Raw genomic sequence first — 19,752 nt, 5'->3', positions numbered from 1 at the left:
ATTGAAGAGAGTAGTCGGCATACCTATATATCGTGTATATTTTGCTGCTGTTATTTAGTTCGGAGATGTAAATATTAACAATGCTTGTATAATATAATTTATAATTTATTGTTTGGTTTCTTTACTTGTTCTTAAGTGAGTTAATATTTTTTATTTTTGCAAATTATTTTTCTTTGGGGTAACAATATTTACCATAGAGATGCCATTTAGAAAACTGCATTTACGTCGTGTGATCATCATATATTCATATCAACAGTAGAAAGTTAATCCAAGGTGAATTTACAGTTGCAAAGACATTACTTAGTGCATGCATACACAACTGTTCTTTACAATTCAAAACTCTAGAACTCTCCCCTTATCTGGACAGACCGTAATTTTAGTCAATAGCTTATTCAACTATTGGATGATTTGTTAATCCCCTTTTCTCGCCACCTTCCAAGTACAAAATGAAGCAAATTTTTTAGTAGGGTAATTTTGACGTGGCATTAAAGTCATTATTTGAAATTAATGTATTGTATGGTTCAAGTATAATATTAAATAAACTAAAAGTTAATTTAAAAGTGTTTGTTTAAGTTTGTTTAGAAAATATTGCACTTGATAGAGAAGATTTTGTAAGTTATGAAAATCATAATTTGTAGAAAGATTAACAATATATAATTTTAAGGAACAAAATGAGATGAATAAAAAAATTAGAGTTTGATGCTACAAATTTTAAACTTTGGTGCATAAGAAAAATTAGAAGAAAAATCACAGTAAATATCATTATGGATAATACTTTAAAAAAATATAATTTAGAATAACAACTGTTCAGGGTTTTGGACCTTGCAAACAATAGTTTATCGGGCAATATCCCAAATTGTTTCAATAACTTGAATGCCATGAAGCTGCCAAACAGAAGTACTGATGCATCTGTCTATTGTTTATCAGTAAACAGTTCTGGAATTAGTTTTCTGAGCATGCTTCTGTGGCTGAAAGGAAGGGGAGACGAGTATAGAAATATTCTCGGTTTGATAACAAGCATTGATCTCTCAGATAACAAATTAACAGGAGAAATACCCAGAGAAATCACAAATCTGGATGGATTGAATTTTTTGAACTTGTCTCACAATGAATGAACAGGTCATATTCCACAAAGCATTGGTAGTATGCGCTCATTGCAATCTATTGATTTTTCAAGGAATCAACTTTCTGGTGAAATCCCCACAACCATATCAAACTTTGTGAGACAATAATCTATGTGGCAAGCCGTTGCCCATCAACTGCAGTTCAAATGGGAAAATTCCTAATATTGATCAAAATGGCAATGAGAGGGATGGACATGAAGTGAATTGGTTTTTTGCGAGTATGGCATTTGGATTTATGGTGGGATTCTGGGCTGTGGTTGCTCCTTCATTCATGTATAAATCATGGAGCTATGTCTATTTTTGTATTATTAATTATGTGTGGTCTAAATTATAATCTTTGTAATATGGTAATTAGTATTTTATATTTCTGCAAGTTAAAATTATCAAATAATGATGAAGCTATTGATTCACAATATTACTTGGCTGATCAAATTTAATACGGACTTTCCTATCTTTGTCTTGGTAAAATAGGTTATATGGCCCATTTATTCTCTTACTCTTGCACCATGTTTCATTTTTTTTCAATACTATTCTATATTGTGCAAAATAAAACTTTCATCATATTACATTAAGTTAGTGTCAGGTTAGACAATCTTGTTGCCCTTTCCCATCTTTATTTGTAAAAATAAGTTAAATGGCTCATTGCCTTATGCATTCACTTTGTTTCATTCTTTCAATTTCGAAAGCCTGACGCAATTTGTTTTGGGATAACAAGTTGTTGTTCTATATATGTTAGATGACATTAGAAATGAATTATAATCAGTTGGTCATGTCGTTTTTTTTTTTTTTTTTTTTTTTTATCGCCGTTGGATTTGCTGCAATAACAACAACACTCACATCATCATGAATCTTATTTCATTGTTTTTATAATAGACTTCTAAAATATGTATCTTCAATCCAGACAACAACTAATACAATCCAGCGACAAAATATAGAACAGAGGATGAATTTCTTATTATAGTACATATTCTTCAATTTATTAAGTTTTAATGTCTTAATATTTTATTTTATTTTTACAAATATTTTATAACTTTTCATTTTAAAAAATAGCATTCATTTTTTTTTCCTTCAATGCTCAAATCTTAAATATATTAGAAGAAAAAACTTATATAAAAAAATAAAACAAGAAAAATAAAGAAAAGAGAATGAGAAAGGGATAACGTATGCCGTGCAAATTAGAGTTAACCTAACTAAGCTGATTGAATGGCAATTAATTACTTATTTTTTCAGATTATTAGAGAAATCATAAAAATAAAGTTGAATGAATGCAAAATAAACTGTCAATTAAAATTAATTTATGCTATATTTGAAATAGATTTTATTTAAAATAAGAAAAATGCCAAAATGTGTCACAGGGAATTAAGATCAGAAGATTTTTTCACTTAATACACGTTAATTTCGGTCAATGAAATAACAACACTCAAACCATTTATGGATGTCAAATCAAGAGCCAAGCTCATAAATGAATTTTTCTACGATGCTACCTTTTTCCAATTGGAATTTGCAAACAAAATACCTGTGCCTACTTAAACTATACGTCGGGCACAAAATACATAATGTCTCATGCAAAATACTCTTAAAATTATATTTTAAAATCAAATTTTTAAGTTAAAGGGTCTGTAACATCAACTAACATGCGTGTAAAATGGTTAAGTTTGTAACCAGGTCATTGGTCAACCCTAGTGTTTACGTTGAAATTTCAGGTAACGGAAAAGTGAATTACCTATACATAACTTCCCAAAACAGTGTTGGACTTGGAAACGGCATTCATCACTATGCATGTAGAATACAATTTGATGTGCAATTACATCATTCTTTCGCACGTTTCATTTATTCAATCTCAAAATAACTTTGCAATTTCTGTAGTAACCCAATTCAATTTAACATTTTTTAATATTCGATCAACAGTTAAGATTAATTTTCATGAATTTCAAAGAATTAAAGTTTTTTTTTTATTATTCTTGATAACTGAGTCACGAAAATAAAATATACAAGGAGTTCTATAATATTTTGTTAATTTTAAAAGAAAAATGAAATTAAATGATTTGGAACTAAGCATGTTAATTATTGCTTGTCAAGAAGATAATTAAGACTGCACCCATTCGAAGATAAAGATTGTATTGAAGGAGGGTAAGCACAGACCCAGCTAAAAAATTGGGTTAAGGAATGTTCAAAGTCATCTCCATAGTTTTATTGCAAATTCTTTACTTAAGTATAAATATATTAAACAGTATTTCAAATTTTGGACTAAAATTATGTTGCGATCATGCACATGGCTATTTAAGTTGATAACTTCTTGTCGTGACAAATTTTTAATAATTTAGTACAAGAATTTTAAACAGTGAGAGAGATAAAAATATATATAAAAATTCACAGTCCAAGAATATTGTTCAATAATAAAATTACTTAAAGAAAAAGGAGGAAGAAATTAAAAATAAAAAAGGCACGGCACCAGCGAATATAAATATTTGAAAGGAGGTTTAATACGCAGAAGCAAGAATCACTTAAATAACATGGTATGAAATGCATTGTGTGATCATGAATTCTTCTGTACTTAACCTTGTCTGTCTTGCCTTGTTGACGTTTCCTATAGTAATTTGCAAGGCATCGAGAGATGTAGTGTGCATACCAAGTGAGAGTGAAACACTTGTGAAGTTGAAGGATCATCTCATTGATCCTTCAAACAGGCTCTCTTCTTGGAATGCAACTGCTAATACCAATTGCTGTGAGTGGTTAGGAGTTGTGTGCAGTAATATAACTGCCCATGTTGTTGAGCTTCACCTCAGTATTTCACCTCCCTCTGATGAGTACGACGATGTCGGATATGATGCTTTTGTGAAGTCGAGGTTTGGTGGAGAGATAAATCCATGTTTGGTTGATTTGAAGCATTTGAATTACTTGGACTTAAGCGGCAATGACTTTGGAGGTATGCAAATTCCAACTTTCATTGGGGCAATGACCTCCTTAACGTACCTCAACCTCTCTCATGCCGGATTCAATGGGAAGATTCCTCCTCAATTTGGGAACCTCACAAGTTTGCTTTACCTCGACCTTGGATCGAATGCCATTAGTGGAGAAATTCCTTACCAAATTGGAAACCTCACAAATTTGGTTCATCTTCGCCTTGCAAGTAATTTCTCTGGACTTCTGTTCGCTGAAAATCTTCGTTGGCTATCGGGTCTTTCCAATCTTCAGTATGTTGATTTGGAAGGTGCAAACCTATCCAAATCATTTGATTGGCTACAAACTCTGAGTGCTCTTCCTTCTTTGACGGACCTACACTTAGCAGAATGTATTCTCCATCCTTATGATCATGATCAACCATCCTTACTCAACTTTTCATCTCTTCTCACTCTCGACCTTTCCTTGACCCAGTATTCTTCTGTTGTCCCAAAGTGGATATTTGGAATGAGGAGACTTGTTTCTCTTCAATTAAGTGATAATTACTTCAACGGTCCAATTCCTGATGGCCTTCAAAACCTCACGCTTCTTGAAAATCTTGCCTTGCATACCAATTCATTCTCATCTTCTTTACCTGATTGGATATATAGTTTTCGTCATCTCAAGTTCTTAGACCTTGCATTCAACAACTTGTGTGGAAATATTTCTGATGCCTTGGGAAATTTGACTTCTCTGGTTGAACTTGATTTCTCTGAAAATCAGATTGAAGGAATAATTCCAACTTCTTTGGGTAATCTCTGCGACATAAGGGAAGTTGGTTTCTCACATCTCAAACTCAAACAACGAGTTAGTGAAATCTTGGAAATTATGGCTCCATGTATTTCCCACGGACTCACAACTCTTGAAGTTGGAAGTTCTCATCTCTCAGGCTATCTCACAGATCAAATTGGGATGTTCAAAAATATTGAGCTATTGGACTTTTCCGTCAACTCAATTCACGGTGCACTCCCTCGATCATTTGGAAAACTCTCATCATTAAGGGTTCTTGATCTGTCCAACAATCAATTCAATGGAAATCCATTTGAAAGTCTTGGATCGCTCTCTAAATTGTCATTTCTTTTTATTGGTCACAATCGTTTTCAAGGAGCTGTGAAGGAAGATGATCTTGCAAATCTTACGAATTTACAGAAATTTCATGCAAGAGGGAACAACTTCTCTTTAAAAGTGGCTCCTAATTGGCGTCCTACATTTCAAGTTGTTGAATTGATACTGAGCTCATGGAACTTGGGTCCCAAATTTCCATCGTGGATTCAGTCACAAAAATATCTTGAATATCTGGAAATCTCTAACGCAGGGATCTCAGATTCTATTCCCACTTGGTTTTGGGAACCATTTTCTCAGGCTCATTATTTGAACCTCTCTGGTAATAATATCCATGGTGAGCTTGCAAATACATTGAAGAAACCAATATCTATTGAATCTTTAGATCTAAGCTCGAATCACTTACATGGAAAATTACCTTGTCTTTCTACAACGGTGCAATGGTTAGATCTTTCAGGCAATAAATTCTCAGGATCGATGACTGATTTCCTGTGTAATAACCTAGACAGCCCAAAGCTATCTTTAGAATTTCTCAACCTTGCATCAAATAATTTATCAGGGGAAATACCAAATTGTTGGACATTGTGGCCAGCTTTAAAAGTCATAAATTTACAAAGCAACCATTTTGTTGGGAACTTGCCCCCATCGATGGGTTCGTTAGTTTGGCTAGAGGCTTTGAAAGTTAGTAACAACACGCTCTCTGGAGAATTTCCTTCCAGCTTGAAGAACAATACTATGTTAATATCCTTGCACCTTGGGAAAAATAGACTAACAGGAATTATTCCCGAATGGGTTGGAAAAAGGCTTTTAAATTTGAAAATTCTTTGTCTTCATGCAAACAACTTTTGGGGTCACATTCCCAATCAAATATGTGAGATGAGTCTTCTTCAAGTTTTGGACCTTGCACGAAACAATTTGTCTGGCAATATACCTAATTGTTTCAACCACTTGAATGCAATGGCATTAAACAACAGAATTACAGATTCATTTATCTATTGTCAGGTAATTAACTTGGCAGGAGATGCTTGTGTAGTCAGTGTCCTTCTATGGCTGAAAGGAAGAGCAGATCGGTATAGAAACAATCTGGGTTTGGTAACAAGCATTGATCTTTCAAATAACAAATTATCAGGAGAAATACCTAGAGAACTCACAAATTTGTCAGGACTATATTTTTTGAACTTGTCCCACAACCAATTAAGTGGTCATATTCCTCCAAGTATTGGCTCTATGGGATCATTATTGTCCATTGATTTCTCTAGGAATCAACTTTCGGGTGAAATCCCTTCATCCATGACCAAGTTGACCTTTCTCAGCATGCTGGACTTGTCGTATAATCATCTGAAGGGAGAAATTCCAACAGGACCTCAATTGCAAACATTTGAAGCATCCAACTTTATTGGCAACAATCTATGCGGTCCTCCACTGCCAGTCAATTGCAGTCTGAATGGGCAAGCTCCTCATGATGATCATAAAGGCAGAGAAAGTGATGGGCATGGAGTGAATGGCTTTTTTGTTAGCATGATATTTGGATTTGTAATAGGATTCTGGCTGGTGGTTGCTCCTTTGTTCATTTATCGATCCTATAGGTTTGCCTATTTTCGTTTAGTTGACAATGTTTGGTTCAAACTGCGAAATGTTCTGGTCATGTACTAGTTACACTTTTACATTGTGGGAAATAAAATTATGACATTGAATAAGTATTATTAATTCACATTGTGTAGATGAATTGATTAATTTCTGTGGTCTTTCCTTGCTTCATGTTTACTGAAATAGGTAAGTGGATCCCTTGCTCAGAACACTTTGGAGATTATGAATAAAATATCTATTGTGGGCTGTTCAATCTAAGCAGAGTTTTTTAATGAGATTTTATAGCACAAGTATACAAATGTACAATAAAGGAAACAAGCTGACAAAGAGCCCTTGTAAAATCAAACTTTCACCCCTTGAATTTTTAATGAACCTACCCATTGCTTAGCATAACCTTGGACTATCACAACATGCCGTCAAAATGTTAGATCAAATCAAAGTTAAGCATAACAACAATTAGATTGAAGTATATCAATTTCAGAGTGATGCATTGGCCATTTCTGGTATTTTTGTCGAATCAATAATATATGAGGCATGAAGGAATTCATTTAAAGCATAAGAATAAATTGTTGAATCTTTCAGGTTAGACGGTCGAATGGAAAACGAAATCTGAAACAGAAAATTGTTCACTAAAACAATTTTTCAATATCATTATCGCAAAGACACCAACCAAAGCTATTCTGTTTAATCATTTCCCAATATCATTATCGCAACTCAAAGTATTTTAATGATAATATTTTTGTTTATAAAAATATTGTAGATAATCTAATTGTTACTATATTCTTATATGAATCATAAATGATAATTAGAGTAATATTGATGCTTCACTAATGGAAATTAATGCTTACTGTATTTTGACTATTAGTGTTAATTTATTAAAACAAAAATTGTATGCACTGTATAGTTGTCACTTAGATATTGTCTCTTTTAATATTATATATAATAGTGCAAAAACTAAATTAGATTTTATATTTTGAAATACTTTTGTATTTGAATGTTATGATTTGCAATAAAAATTCTACAAAATAGCTATTATATAATATGTACTTATTTAGTTTAATTATTTTATTGTCATTACTAAAAACTTCAAATTTTAAATTAATACTTTTATTCAAATTAAATTGAAAATCAGATTTAAGTGTCACAGTAACAAAAGTAAATGTTGAGCGACTATAAATGTACTATACCAAACTAATAATATATTTAGTAATATTTCGTATAGACCTGAATAAAAAAAATTAGTATTAATTATTTTTTTGAAGTTACTATGAATTATTATGTTACGTAAAAGTCTTTTTTATATTAACAATTTTTTTTAATCCGTGCAAAAATAAATATTAATAAGAAATTAAGAAATAATAGTTTTTTAATGTAAGTATAGAACTTAATACTATTAATATATTAAATTTATTTAATTCAATAAATTTTTGAAAAAAATTATATATGAATTTTTATTATGTGTAATTTTGTATAGATTAAAAAGTTAATATATTGAATTAATAGATTTCTTCAACTTATTCTGTAGTAACATTGGTTCATTAACCTAATTAAAAAAATAAGCTCCACACTAATTAGTATATTATTGCTACTAAAGAAAAGCAATTACCAACCTTCCTGTGTTAAATACTCATTATATTTTGCTGATGTGAAAAAAAAAAAGGAGATCAATAAACCTGAATAAAAAGTCCTAAAAAATAATAAATTTTAGTCTTAATTATGTTTATGAATTATGTTTAGGAAAATAATAGAAAAGAGAATGAGTTTGTTTATTCTAGTACATATTCTTCAATTTACTAAGTTTTAATGTCTTAATATTTTATTTTATTTTTACAAATATTTTATAAATTTTTTATTTTAAAAAATAGCATTCATTTTTTTTCCTTCAACGCTCAACTCTTAAATATATCAGAAGAAAAAACTTATATAAAAAAAATTAAACAAGAAAAATAAAGAAAAGAGAATGAGAAAGGAATAAAGTATGCTGTGCAAATCAGAGTTAACCTAACTAAGCTGATTGAATGACAATTAATTACTTATTTTTTAAGATTATTAGAGAAATCATAAAAAAAATTGCATGAATGCGAAATAAACTGTCAATTTAAATTAATTTATGCTATATTTGAAATAGATTTTGTTTAAAATAAGAAAAAAGGAAAAATGGCATAAATAGCTGCCAATGTAGAGTTTTTCTACATTGGAATTTGCAAAGAAAATACCTCCCTTCTTAAACTAAACGCAATTCGGGCACAAAATATCATGCAAAATACTCTCAAAATTATATTTTAAAATCAAATTTTCACTTCTTGGATGCTTAATGAACATTCCCTATTGCTTGGCATAATTACACACTTCTAAACCAATTTCATGTGCCATCAAAATATAAGGTTAAACCGAAGTTAAGCAAAACAAGAACTAGATTAAACTATATCAACTCTGGAGTGACCAGTGATCCACTGCTAATATTTTAGTGCGTGTTTGAATTTAAGTTTGAATAATCATATATCAATATTTATTTTAATACTATTAAAGCATAAGGTTTGTTACATCTTTCACGTTAAAGGGTTTGTAACATCACCTAACATGCGTGTAAAATGGTTAAGTTTGTAACTGAGTCATGGGTCAACACTAGTGTTTACGTTGAAATTTCAGGTAATGTTAAACAGTGTTGGAAACGGGCATTCACTGTGCAATTACATCATTCTTCGCACGTCGTTTCATTTATTCAATCTCACAATAACTTTGCAATTTCTGTAGTAACCCGATTCAATTTAACATTTTTTAATGTTCGATCAACGGTTTAGATTAATTTTCGTGATTTTCAAAGAATTAAAGTTTTTTTTATTCTTGATAACTGAGTCACGAAAATAAAATATATGAGGAGTTTTATAATATTTTGTTTAATTTTAAAATAAATCAAATTAAATGATTTGGAACTAAACATTGTTAATTATTGCTTGTAAAGAAGAATGATACAATTATTATTTAGATTATAGGGCTGGAAACTGCATGCATATATGTATTAATCATTATTAAGTATTGTCAAATTATAAATATAATGGGCAAGATGGATAACTTTGGTGAATTATGAAACATTCTCATTTTTTATTTAAAAGTAAATAAGTTTTTACAGCGAGGGAGAAAATAGGAGAATTTTATTCTATTTTACTATTTAAAGAATTAGATAAAAGCAAAACTTACATTCCTTTCATAAAAATTTTACTTAATTCAAAAATATTTAAAATTTTCAAAGATATAATTTTGAGACATTAAAGCAATAAATAAAACTTATATTTATATCTAACAAATTATTTGATTCACAATACATATATATAATTCAAAGATATAATAAATAACACCTTAAAAGTATTAATTACAACAAGAATTTATCCAAGTATTTTAGAATTCTAAAATTGGCATTTGAAAAATATTTCCAAAACTTGTCAACTTAACATGTAAATAGGGTAAAATACTACAATTTCTCAATTTATTCTAATTCCTACAAAGCAGTCTTTCTTCCAATATTATTGGACTATGATCCTAGAACAGATCGATCATCTCATCCCTTTCTCATTTGTCTTCCTAAAAATAGTTAGTAAGGGTGAGTATTTCCCGTTCTACTAAATCTCTTATTTGACATAAGAAATATAAAAATATATAAATATAATACTAAAAATATTATCTAATATATGTGTATTTGATTAACAATAATACTCAATATAAGTCATTTTCACAATGGAACACATATATGACAATCAATCAATCATCTATGCAATTATTTATGGCATGCATTTTCATACTAATCTATATGTCATGATACATGTATTATACCACATCAACCAATATGCCACGATACATGTGTCCTAATCGCACCCGTCGATATATTACAACACATATATTACAACAACATTAATCAATATGTTACAATGCATATATTATAATCACACAATTTCTATACTACTTCATATTCATCACACTTTCACATTTATTACACTTTCATATTCATTGCCCTTGGGATCTCTTGAGGACTTGATAGCATAAATAGTTGTTGGTTAGCCGTAACAACACAGATACACACGTGTGTCGACCCAGCCTGTTTTAGCGAAGGTATGGTCAGGGGTTTAGGTTAGAAAATAAATGTGAGGCCTTTAGTGTCTTTTCTCTCTATTTCATTAATTTTTACGCAATCATGGAAAAGCACTCACCACTCTCATTTCTCCCAAATCTTTCCAATCGTCTCCATCTTCCACACTCTCAGTATATCTCTATGACTATCTATACTTATTCTCAACATTTCTTATCTCATTCTCATTCTCATTCTTTCCCATATCCTTCTCATAGATCAACATGCTATAATATGTGAGTCTTGATCATATAACTTAATGCATTACAATACATATATTGTGAGTACATCTTTTGATGTACCACAATACCTGCATCATAATAACATCCATCATGTCATATCATTTACTTTTATACATTAAAATCTTTCTTTATTTGAGAACAATATAGCACTTGTCATCAATAACATAATTTCACTCATTTCAACATACACCAGTCATCACAAACATTCATATTTATAGTATCATATCCATCTAACACAGAAGGTCTTCAAACAATTTCATACCACATTGATCAATACAATGTGCCGACGGTCGAACACCTCTAGACTCAGTCCAATCGTACAATTTCAATACAGTCATCTATCCTAAATTTTGGTAACAACCAATATTCATAGTATATCTATTATTCCAAAAATATTAAATGTGTAAATATTCAATTACCTCTGAACGAGGGTGGCTAGTAAAATCATAATATTTCTTAAATTAGTTTTATTTAGAGCTTTAGTTATAAATTGTATTTAGTTGGTTCTAAATATAAGCATGGAGTTTTTGTATCAAATTCTCTATCCCTACACATATGGATTTTTAAGAAAACCTAGTATTTTCAAACCAAAATACTAAGAAGGAGTTAGGGTTTGGGATTCACTCTCCTTACGTGGAAATAGGTCTCTCAGATCGGGTTTTGTGAGATATGGTAGAGAATATCATCTTAGGAGTTTAGGTTTCCTTAAGTATCACAAAGTACAAACCTTTAGATCGAATAAAATAAAAAAATAAGAATGAAGTTGAAGAACCAAGCTCGAAGAAACTTACTTGGATCTGAATGGTTGAGCTCCTAAGTCCGGATTGAAAGGAAGATTAAAGTTTAGAGGAGAATTTCTGAAAGGAGAGGGTGAGAGGTTAGAGAGAATAGGGGAGAAATTGGGATTTTGGATTGTAATCCAAGTTTTCTAAGTTGAATGCCCTTAAATGCCCCTTGACTTGCAATATTCTCGCTACAATGAACTATCTCTCACTACTGCGAGCTCTTCTCTCGCTGCAGCAAAAAAATCAGACAAAATATTCCTTCATTGTCTGTCATTCTAGCTACAGTAAGAGCTACTCGCTACAATGAGAGTATCCTCATTACAGCGAGAGAGTATCAGAATGCCTAATTCTAGATGCATCTTTCTCACCACATCAAGAGATATCTTGCTACAGCGAGATACCTTGCACCTAAAACTCATATTTTTCTATACAAGGACCACAAAATTGAGGGTATTAAAAATTACAAAATATCATTATATGCGTACAGCATTGTTACTACAATTATTGGTTCAAAATCATATGCAACATTAAATCATAAACCAAATATAAATCTTCAAGCTAGATTTTTAAAGCTTGTTTATTTTATTGCAAACGAAAATCTATTAGTTAGTCATTTTTGTTTTTTCTCTCTTTAACCTAACAACACTTGACATAATTGTCTATAATTGACTCGAGACTTTTACGAAATGAAAAGTTAACTTTTCTAAACTTTATTGGGTAGATAATATTAAATTTTATATCTCATAATTAATGTTTGTATAATATTAATTGTCCATATCCTTGCATTTTATTACGGAATATTAGTTCTCGTCTCCATATTCATGTTGAAAGTGAGGCTAATTGTAACACCTTATTTTCAGCATTCATTAAAAAATAATTTCACAAATTTAGAATAATAAAAGTTCCATTTCAAATAAAGTTCTCAACCCATGGTTTCATCAAATATTTCAAAATAAAAAAAAGGGGTTCCAATCTTCATCAAATCACTACTAAAGGACCCTTTTTTAAATACATTATTTTCAAATTTATATTCTAGTCCTATAACAGTTCCATCCACTCTTGTCACTGAGTCCGGTGCTGATCGTTTTAGTTACCTGAAAAATGAATATAAGGGTGAGTACTCTACACTACCAAAACACACAACTGGGCATAGAGTCTCACCTCCAAATTAAATTCAATACATTTATGCAGAGACATACACAGACAACATTATCATTCAATATCGATGCACACACGGCACTAATCGCATTTCACATTGAAAAACACAATAAACAATAATCTCATGCGCACGCACGCTAACCACACTCATTGTGGCACTGTGATCATAAATTTTCACCATGAATGATCGCTGGTTACCCCTGCCTCACTGATACCATGTGGGCAATCACGGGTCGCTCAGTAAGGATAGTGGTCAGAGGTCTAGTCAGGAAGAGAGTATGTGGCCCGTGGTGCACCCGTTCCACAGTCGGTGTCACCACCACTCCCCCTTCCCCAAGGTATTTTTACCGTCCTCATCTTCCATACCGCCAGTGTATCGCTGAACTATTCACAGCACATTACAATGGCGCTAACACGCCCATTCACACATACATGTCATTCACACACACATATTCATGCTTGCATACGACACACAACCTATATTCAATTCATATTACACTGCACATAGCCCACATTTTATCCACCATATACGACACATAGCCTTCATTCATTCACAATATCATTAATTCACCAATCAATGGCATTATATCACACACAATCACTCTCACGGGGCCTAACTATTCTAGCACACATCACATTGCATACCAATTTCCATCAAACACACAATTCCTACTCTCTATTCAACCACATTGCATTATTCATTGAAATACACAAGAATTACAATACATTGAGATAGGGTAGAGTCCCCCTTTACCTCAGATTGACGTCTTACACGCTAAATCCACCAAGAAGTGCTCCCCTTTACGGATTTCGTCCTAAACACATGGAGAAACTCCATGAGAACCCAGGGAAACCACAAAAACAGAGAAAGGGGATGAAAAACTGAAACCCTAACCATTAAAAGTTACGTCCAAGCGTTTTCCACATAGATTCAACCTTCAATCAAGCTCCCGAACGGCTTTGGAGGCAATGTAATCAGTGGAAAAGGGTATGAGAATGAAAGGATTGAAGGGATTTCGAAGAGAGAGGGAGAAATAACTCTACCCGAACCCTAACCCCCTTTAAATCCTCTTCTGGTTGTGACACTCTCGCTACAACGAGATATTCTCCCCTTGCTGCAACGACACGCCCTCACGCTGCAACGAAAATCTCAAACGAAACTGCACCCTAGTTTCTGCAGAATCTCGCTACAGCGAGACTGCACTCAGAAATACACTCCAAACTGTTATTTTGTCGCTACAACGAGACGTCTCTCGCTACAGTGAGAAGGCGACAGTTCTGGTCCTTCCTCCCAGGGCCCTCTCGCTATAGCAATAATTCTCTCGCTGTAGTGAGAACAGCCTAGAATTACATCCTGCACTTAGCCCATTTTTAGCCCAACTAGTCCAATCCAATCAATCATACATCTACACACACACATACACACACACACACACACATATATATATATATATATATATATATATATATATATATGCATTTGATTTATATAAATAATAATAATTAATATTACAAAAATTAGGGGCGTTACACTAATATTTCATAAGCTCATGAAATTTGGCAGCATATTGCCTTATAGACATATTTCTTTATTTTAATTCAAGGAATTTTTCACTTTTTATTTCTTCAAATCTCTGGAAAAATAATTTCCTAGGGAACTTGCCTTGAATGCTTCCCAAGAAATATAATCATCTTCTTGTGGCAGAGTCTGACTGACAAACCTCCACCAGTCCTTTGCTTCTTCAACCAATATATAGGTGGTATAAACCACCTTGTGCTCCTCATGAAAGCCCAAATGTTTATATAATATTAGATAATATTGCAGAAGATTAATTCATCTTTGTATTGTTATTAGATATGTGACACCATTGTCTCCTTACTTATAGAGTGTTTTACTTACTGATAGCCACTACTACAAAACCTGCATATATAGACGGATTTACAGACAAATTTTTAAACAATTACATATGGTTTTTGAAATTACAGACAAATTTTGCAGATGGACATAAACCGTCTGTAATATGCTCTCGGACAGATGGATTTCACTATCCGTCTATAACGTATAGACGACAAAATCCATTTGTAAATTACAGACGGAAAAATTTGTCTGTAACATACAGATAGCATAATCCGTCTGTAACTTACAGAGGAAAAAATCCGTCTATAAATGGTTTAATGAAATGGTGTGTTTTAAATATTCATTTACAGACAGATTTTTCCATCTGTAAATTCGTCAAGTCCAGTTATAGACGGAAAAATCCGTTTGTAAATTGCCAGATGAAAAGTCAGTCAAAAAGGGCAATATTTATAGACAAATTTTCTCGTCTGTAACTTCTGCTCCAAATTTTCCTTCCATTTTCAAATTATAGATTGAAAAATTCGTCTGTAATTTCTGTCTATATTATTTAACGCTAAATGGTGGACAAACTACAGACAGCCAAAAATTCGTTTGTAATACAAACGGATTTACAGACGAATTTTTCAAAAAAATTTTAAAAAAAATTCTACAAATCTATTTGTAAAGTCGTTTGTATTACAGACAGAAATGACCGTCTGTAAATTGCGCTTTTCTGGTAGTGAGCATTTTAAAATTTAAAAATATATGATCATTGGAGAATTCATTTAAGACTTTTAATTTGGCATTTCAAGTGTTACTACTTGTAGTTTATTAACTAGGTTAATAAACTTTTGAAATGCTTGGTAAATACAAAATAAAAAGAGCTTATAATTTTTAAAATTTAGTTTTTCAAAAATTATATAAAGTAACTATTAGTTTTCAAAAATTAATTACTAATATTTTTATTATCTTGTTATCCTTTATATAACTAAAATTTAATGTACTAATGTTAATCTTATTATTTTTTGTTCTTTTCACGTTCAAAATAGTCTCATTCATTTTTTCTTTTCTCTTTTTGATAGGATCCTCTGTCACTTCTATCTAAATATATTTTATATTAGAAAAACATGCAACTATAAATATTTTATGTTTAAATATATACAAAGAAATTTTATTTTTTATGTAATTATTTAATTAATTAATTATAAAAAAATAAAATAAGCAATAAATTTTAATATTATGTTAATATAATATTATATATTCTTTTAAGTTATTTATCATTAATAAGTTAGTTGTACAATGTACACCTAATTTGTTAAATAATTTTAATTCTATAAGTTATTTATATATATAAACTTTTACTTTCAAGTACACTAGTTTCACAGTTCTAATTTATTTTATCAAACATTAACTTAAGTACTTTATCACATATAATTTAAAATATAAAAAGTATCAAATTTTAAATAATATACTCACAAATGTTTAAATTATATAAATTTGATGTAAATAATCATAAAAATAATGTAGATGATTCAAAGGTTAGATACGTCAATCTTACCTTTCCTTCTATAACGTGTGTTTTGTCTAATATGCTTTTCTTTCTTCCATCCACCGTGGAAGGTGCCTAAAATGAAATATAAAACACCCAACATTGTCTTTAAAAAAATTTAAGATATCTTGTCACTTATTATGCAACATGTTGACTCAATAATAAACATTTTATTCTGCATTTAGAATTATTGGGCAACTCATCTTTCATTTCCTCAGTATCACGACCATGGGTCACAATGGGATAAGGAAAGCTTTTAAAAAAAAAAGTTTTAATAATAAATTTTTTCTAAAAATTAAGAGAGTCATAATCAAAGTTTATTAAAAAAAAATTAATAAAACTTTTAGAAGATATTAGCACGTTGCAATGTCCGTTTAAATAATAGTTATCTTAGATTAATTATGCAAATTTATCTTAATTTTAAAAATATTTATTTAACCTCTAAACATTAATTTCTACTATTTTTTAAAAAAGAATTATTTATTGAAATCTTAATTGATATCTTCGAAAAGAAAAAAGTTATTTTTGAATATTATTTTAACTTGATGAGTTGGTTATCTCACTTCTATAAATCTCTAGTGCAATGAATAACTCAAAGCCACGTAATTTTATCATAAAAATTATGAATTTAATTTATTAAAGTTAAATTTAGTAAAAGAAATTTAATTTTGAGATTAAAATTTTTTTGATAAGATTATAACATTTAAAATATAAGATGACACAGATATAAACACATCTTACAATTAACAATATAGAAAGTAAGGGGAGATGATATAACTATATTGCAAATAGTTAAAATATATTTTTATTTATAAATGAAATATTTGAATTCAAATATGTATATTCAAAGAGAATTTAAGATAGTATAAAGTATACATAATTCTTTATAATTTATTGGATAACTAAAAGTAATGTAAATTACACATCGATGTTGCTAAAAATTATATAGTAAAATTAACAAATAAAATTGAGTAATTAAATATTTAATTATTTAATTTATCAAAGTTAGAAATATAAAATTTTAAAATATTAAATTAATTCTATTTAATAAAAAGAATAAATATATTTAAATTAATTAATAAAAATATTAAAATATTATTTGATAAGTTTATATTGCATGATAGACCAGCGTAACATTGTTACACAAAAGTTTTAACGGTTTAATGTTTATAAAGATAAAAATACTATACAATATTACAAATCACTACATTAATATGATGAAAATGTTTTAATTTAAGTAGATAAATAAATTATTTATAATAGAGAATAGAAAAATATTTGTGAGGGTATATTTTTAATTAATCATAAAAATAAAAATTCATAAGAAGTATACTTCAATTAGTGATATGTATATAATTAATTAGAAATAAATATGATTGAGTCTTAATAATTTATATTACTCAATAATTTAAATAGAAGAATATTTTAAATGATAAATTAGTAAGTTAGCAATTAAAAAGAAAACCACACTTATTGATTCTTATTCCGCATGAATGTGATTAATTTAGGAATTCAATATGTATATAGAGAAAATTGGACGAAGTATGTAGATGTGAGAAGATCTCTAATTATGTGGATATTAGTAAATGGATTGAAGAAATAGTTGCAAAACTAGACTCTGAATCGTAGTTAATGTGTATTAGTCAGGCAAATTTTATAATTAGTTTTTATTTAAATAAAAATATTTTACTATTCAAATTCAATAAAAATTAAAATGAAAAGTTAAAAAAATTATATAAGAAGATTATTATTATTATTTTGGATTAAAAATAATATATAAATTAAAAAGATGGGAACCAAATAATTTTTAAATTGGATGATGTATATTAATATTTTTGTTTTCACTTGGTTGACTTGACCGACTCTCCACAATTGTTATCTATGAAAGATAAAATGAAAGGCGGTCCTTCTTCAATACAATTATACTTTGTATTGTGTGATCCAATATAAATATTAGAAAGAAGGTTTAATCCGCAGAAGCAAGAATCACCTAAATAACATTGTTTTGAATGCATTGTGTGATCATGAATTCTATATTTAGCCTTTTCTGTCTTGCCTTGTTGACGTTTCATATTGTAATTTGCAAGGCATCGAGAGATGCAGTGTGCATACCAAGTGAGAGTGAAACACTAGTGAAGTTGAAAGATAATCTCATTGATCCTTCGAACAGGCTCTCTTCTTGGAATGCAACTGCTAATACCAATTGCTGTGAGTGGTTAGGAGTTGTGTGCAGTAATATAACTGTCCATGTCGTTGAGCTTCACCTCAGTATTACACCTCCTTCTGACGAGTACGACGATGTCGGATATGATGCTTTTGTGAAGTCGAGGTTTGGTGGAGAGATAAATCCATCTTTGGTTGATTTGAAGCATTTGAATTACTTGGACTTAAGCGGCAATGACTTTGGAGGTATGCAAATTCCTACTTTCATTGGGGCAATCACCTCCTTAACTTACCTGTACCTCTCTAATGCCGATTCAGTGGGAAGATTCCTCCTCAATTTGGGAACCTCACAAAATTGGTTCATCTTGGCCTTGCAAATTATTACAGTGAAACTGTGTTTGCTGAAAATCTTGATTGGCTATCGGGTCTTTCCAATCTTCAGTATGTTGATTTGGGAGGTGCAAACCTATCCCAATCCTTTGATTGGCTACAAACTCTGAGTGCTCCTCCTTCTTTGACGGAGCTTCATTTATCAGACTGTATTCTCCGTCCTTATGATCAACCATCCTTACTCAACTTTTCATCTCTTCTCACTCTCGACCTTTCCCTTACTTCTTCTTCCGTTGTCCCAAAGTGGATATTTGGACTGAGGATACTTGTTTCTCTTCAATTAAGTAGTAATCGCTTCCAAGGTCTAATTCTTGTATTAGAAATTGATACAAATTTCTAGATTAGTCTAGAAAAATACTAGGAAAAATCTAGAAAAAACTATTTAGATCTTCTATTTTATAGATATTTTTAGAGAATGTTCTAGAACATTGTAAATCTTTAAATTTTAAGATACTTCTAGAAGAAAGTTCTAGAATATTGGATCACTCAAATTTAATGGAGGAGGATGCCTATAAATAGGCAACCCATCCCATTGTAAATGACATGAAGAAGAAGTAATCAAGATATCAATTTTCCATCTCTTGAGTCTCTTACTAAAACTTCTTCAACTACTATTTTTAACTATTCCTACTAACATTTCAACTATCTTACTCATCTCACCTACACCAAAAACTATCAGTGGCATCAGAGCTACGTTCGGTCATCTATTGGGCGTAGAAATATTACCATACTATTTCAAAATTAAAATAAACCACTTCCAAAAATTTCCTAACCCATGGCTAGCACTACTCAACC

General features: G+C 30.4%; 1 protein-coding gene across 1 annotated transcript; it reads left to right on the top strand.

The window, feature by feature from the left end:
* Window positions 1-3,662: 3,662 nt before the first annotated feature.
* Window positions 3,663-19,297, top strand: LOC113866659 (receptor-like protein EIX2). Its single transcript, XM_027501466.1, has 4 exons — window positions 3,663-4,838; window positions 4,995-6,767; window positions 18,492-18,862; window positions 18,955-19,297. Exons 1-4 carry the CDS (start codon window positions 3,663-3,665, stop codon window positions 19,295-19,297), a joined length of 3,663 nt encoding a protein of 1,220 aa, XP_027357267.1.
* The last annotated feature ends 455 nt before the right edge of the window (window positions 19,298-19,752 follow it).

Source organism: Abrus precatorius, unplaced genomic scaffold, assembly GCF_003935025.1.
Source record: "Abrus precatorius isolate BTA unplaced genomic scaffold, Abrus_2018 Scaffold5, whole genome shotgun sequence".
NCBI classification, from domain to species: Eukaryota; Viridiplantae; Streptophyta; class Magnoliopsida; order Fabales; family Fabaceae; genus Abrus; species Abrus precatorius.
This window is presented reverse-complemented; position numbering and strand designations above follow the sequence as displayed.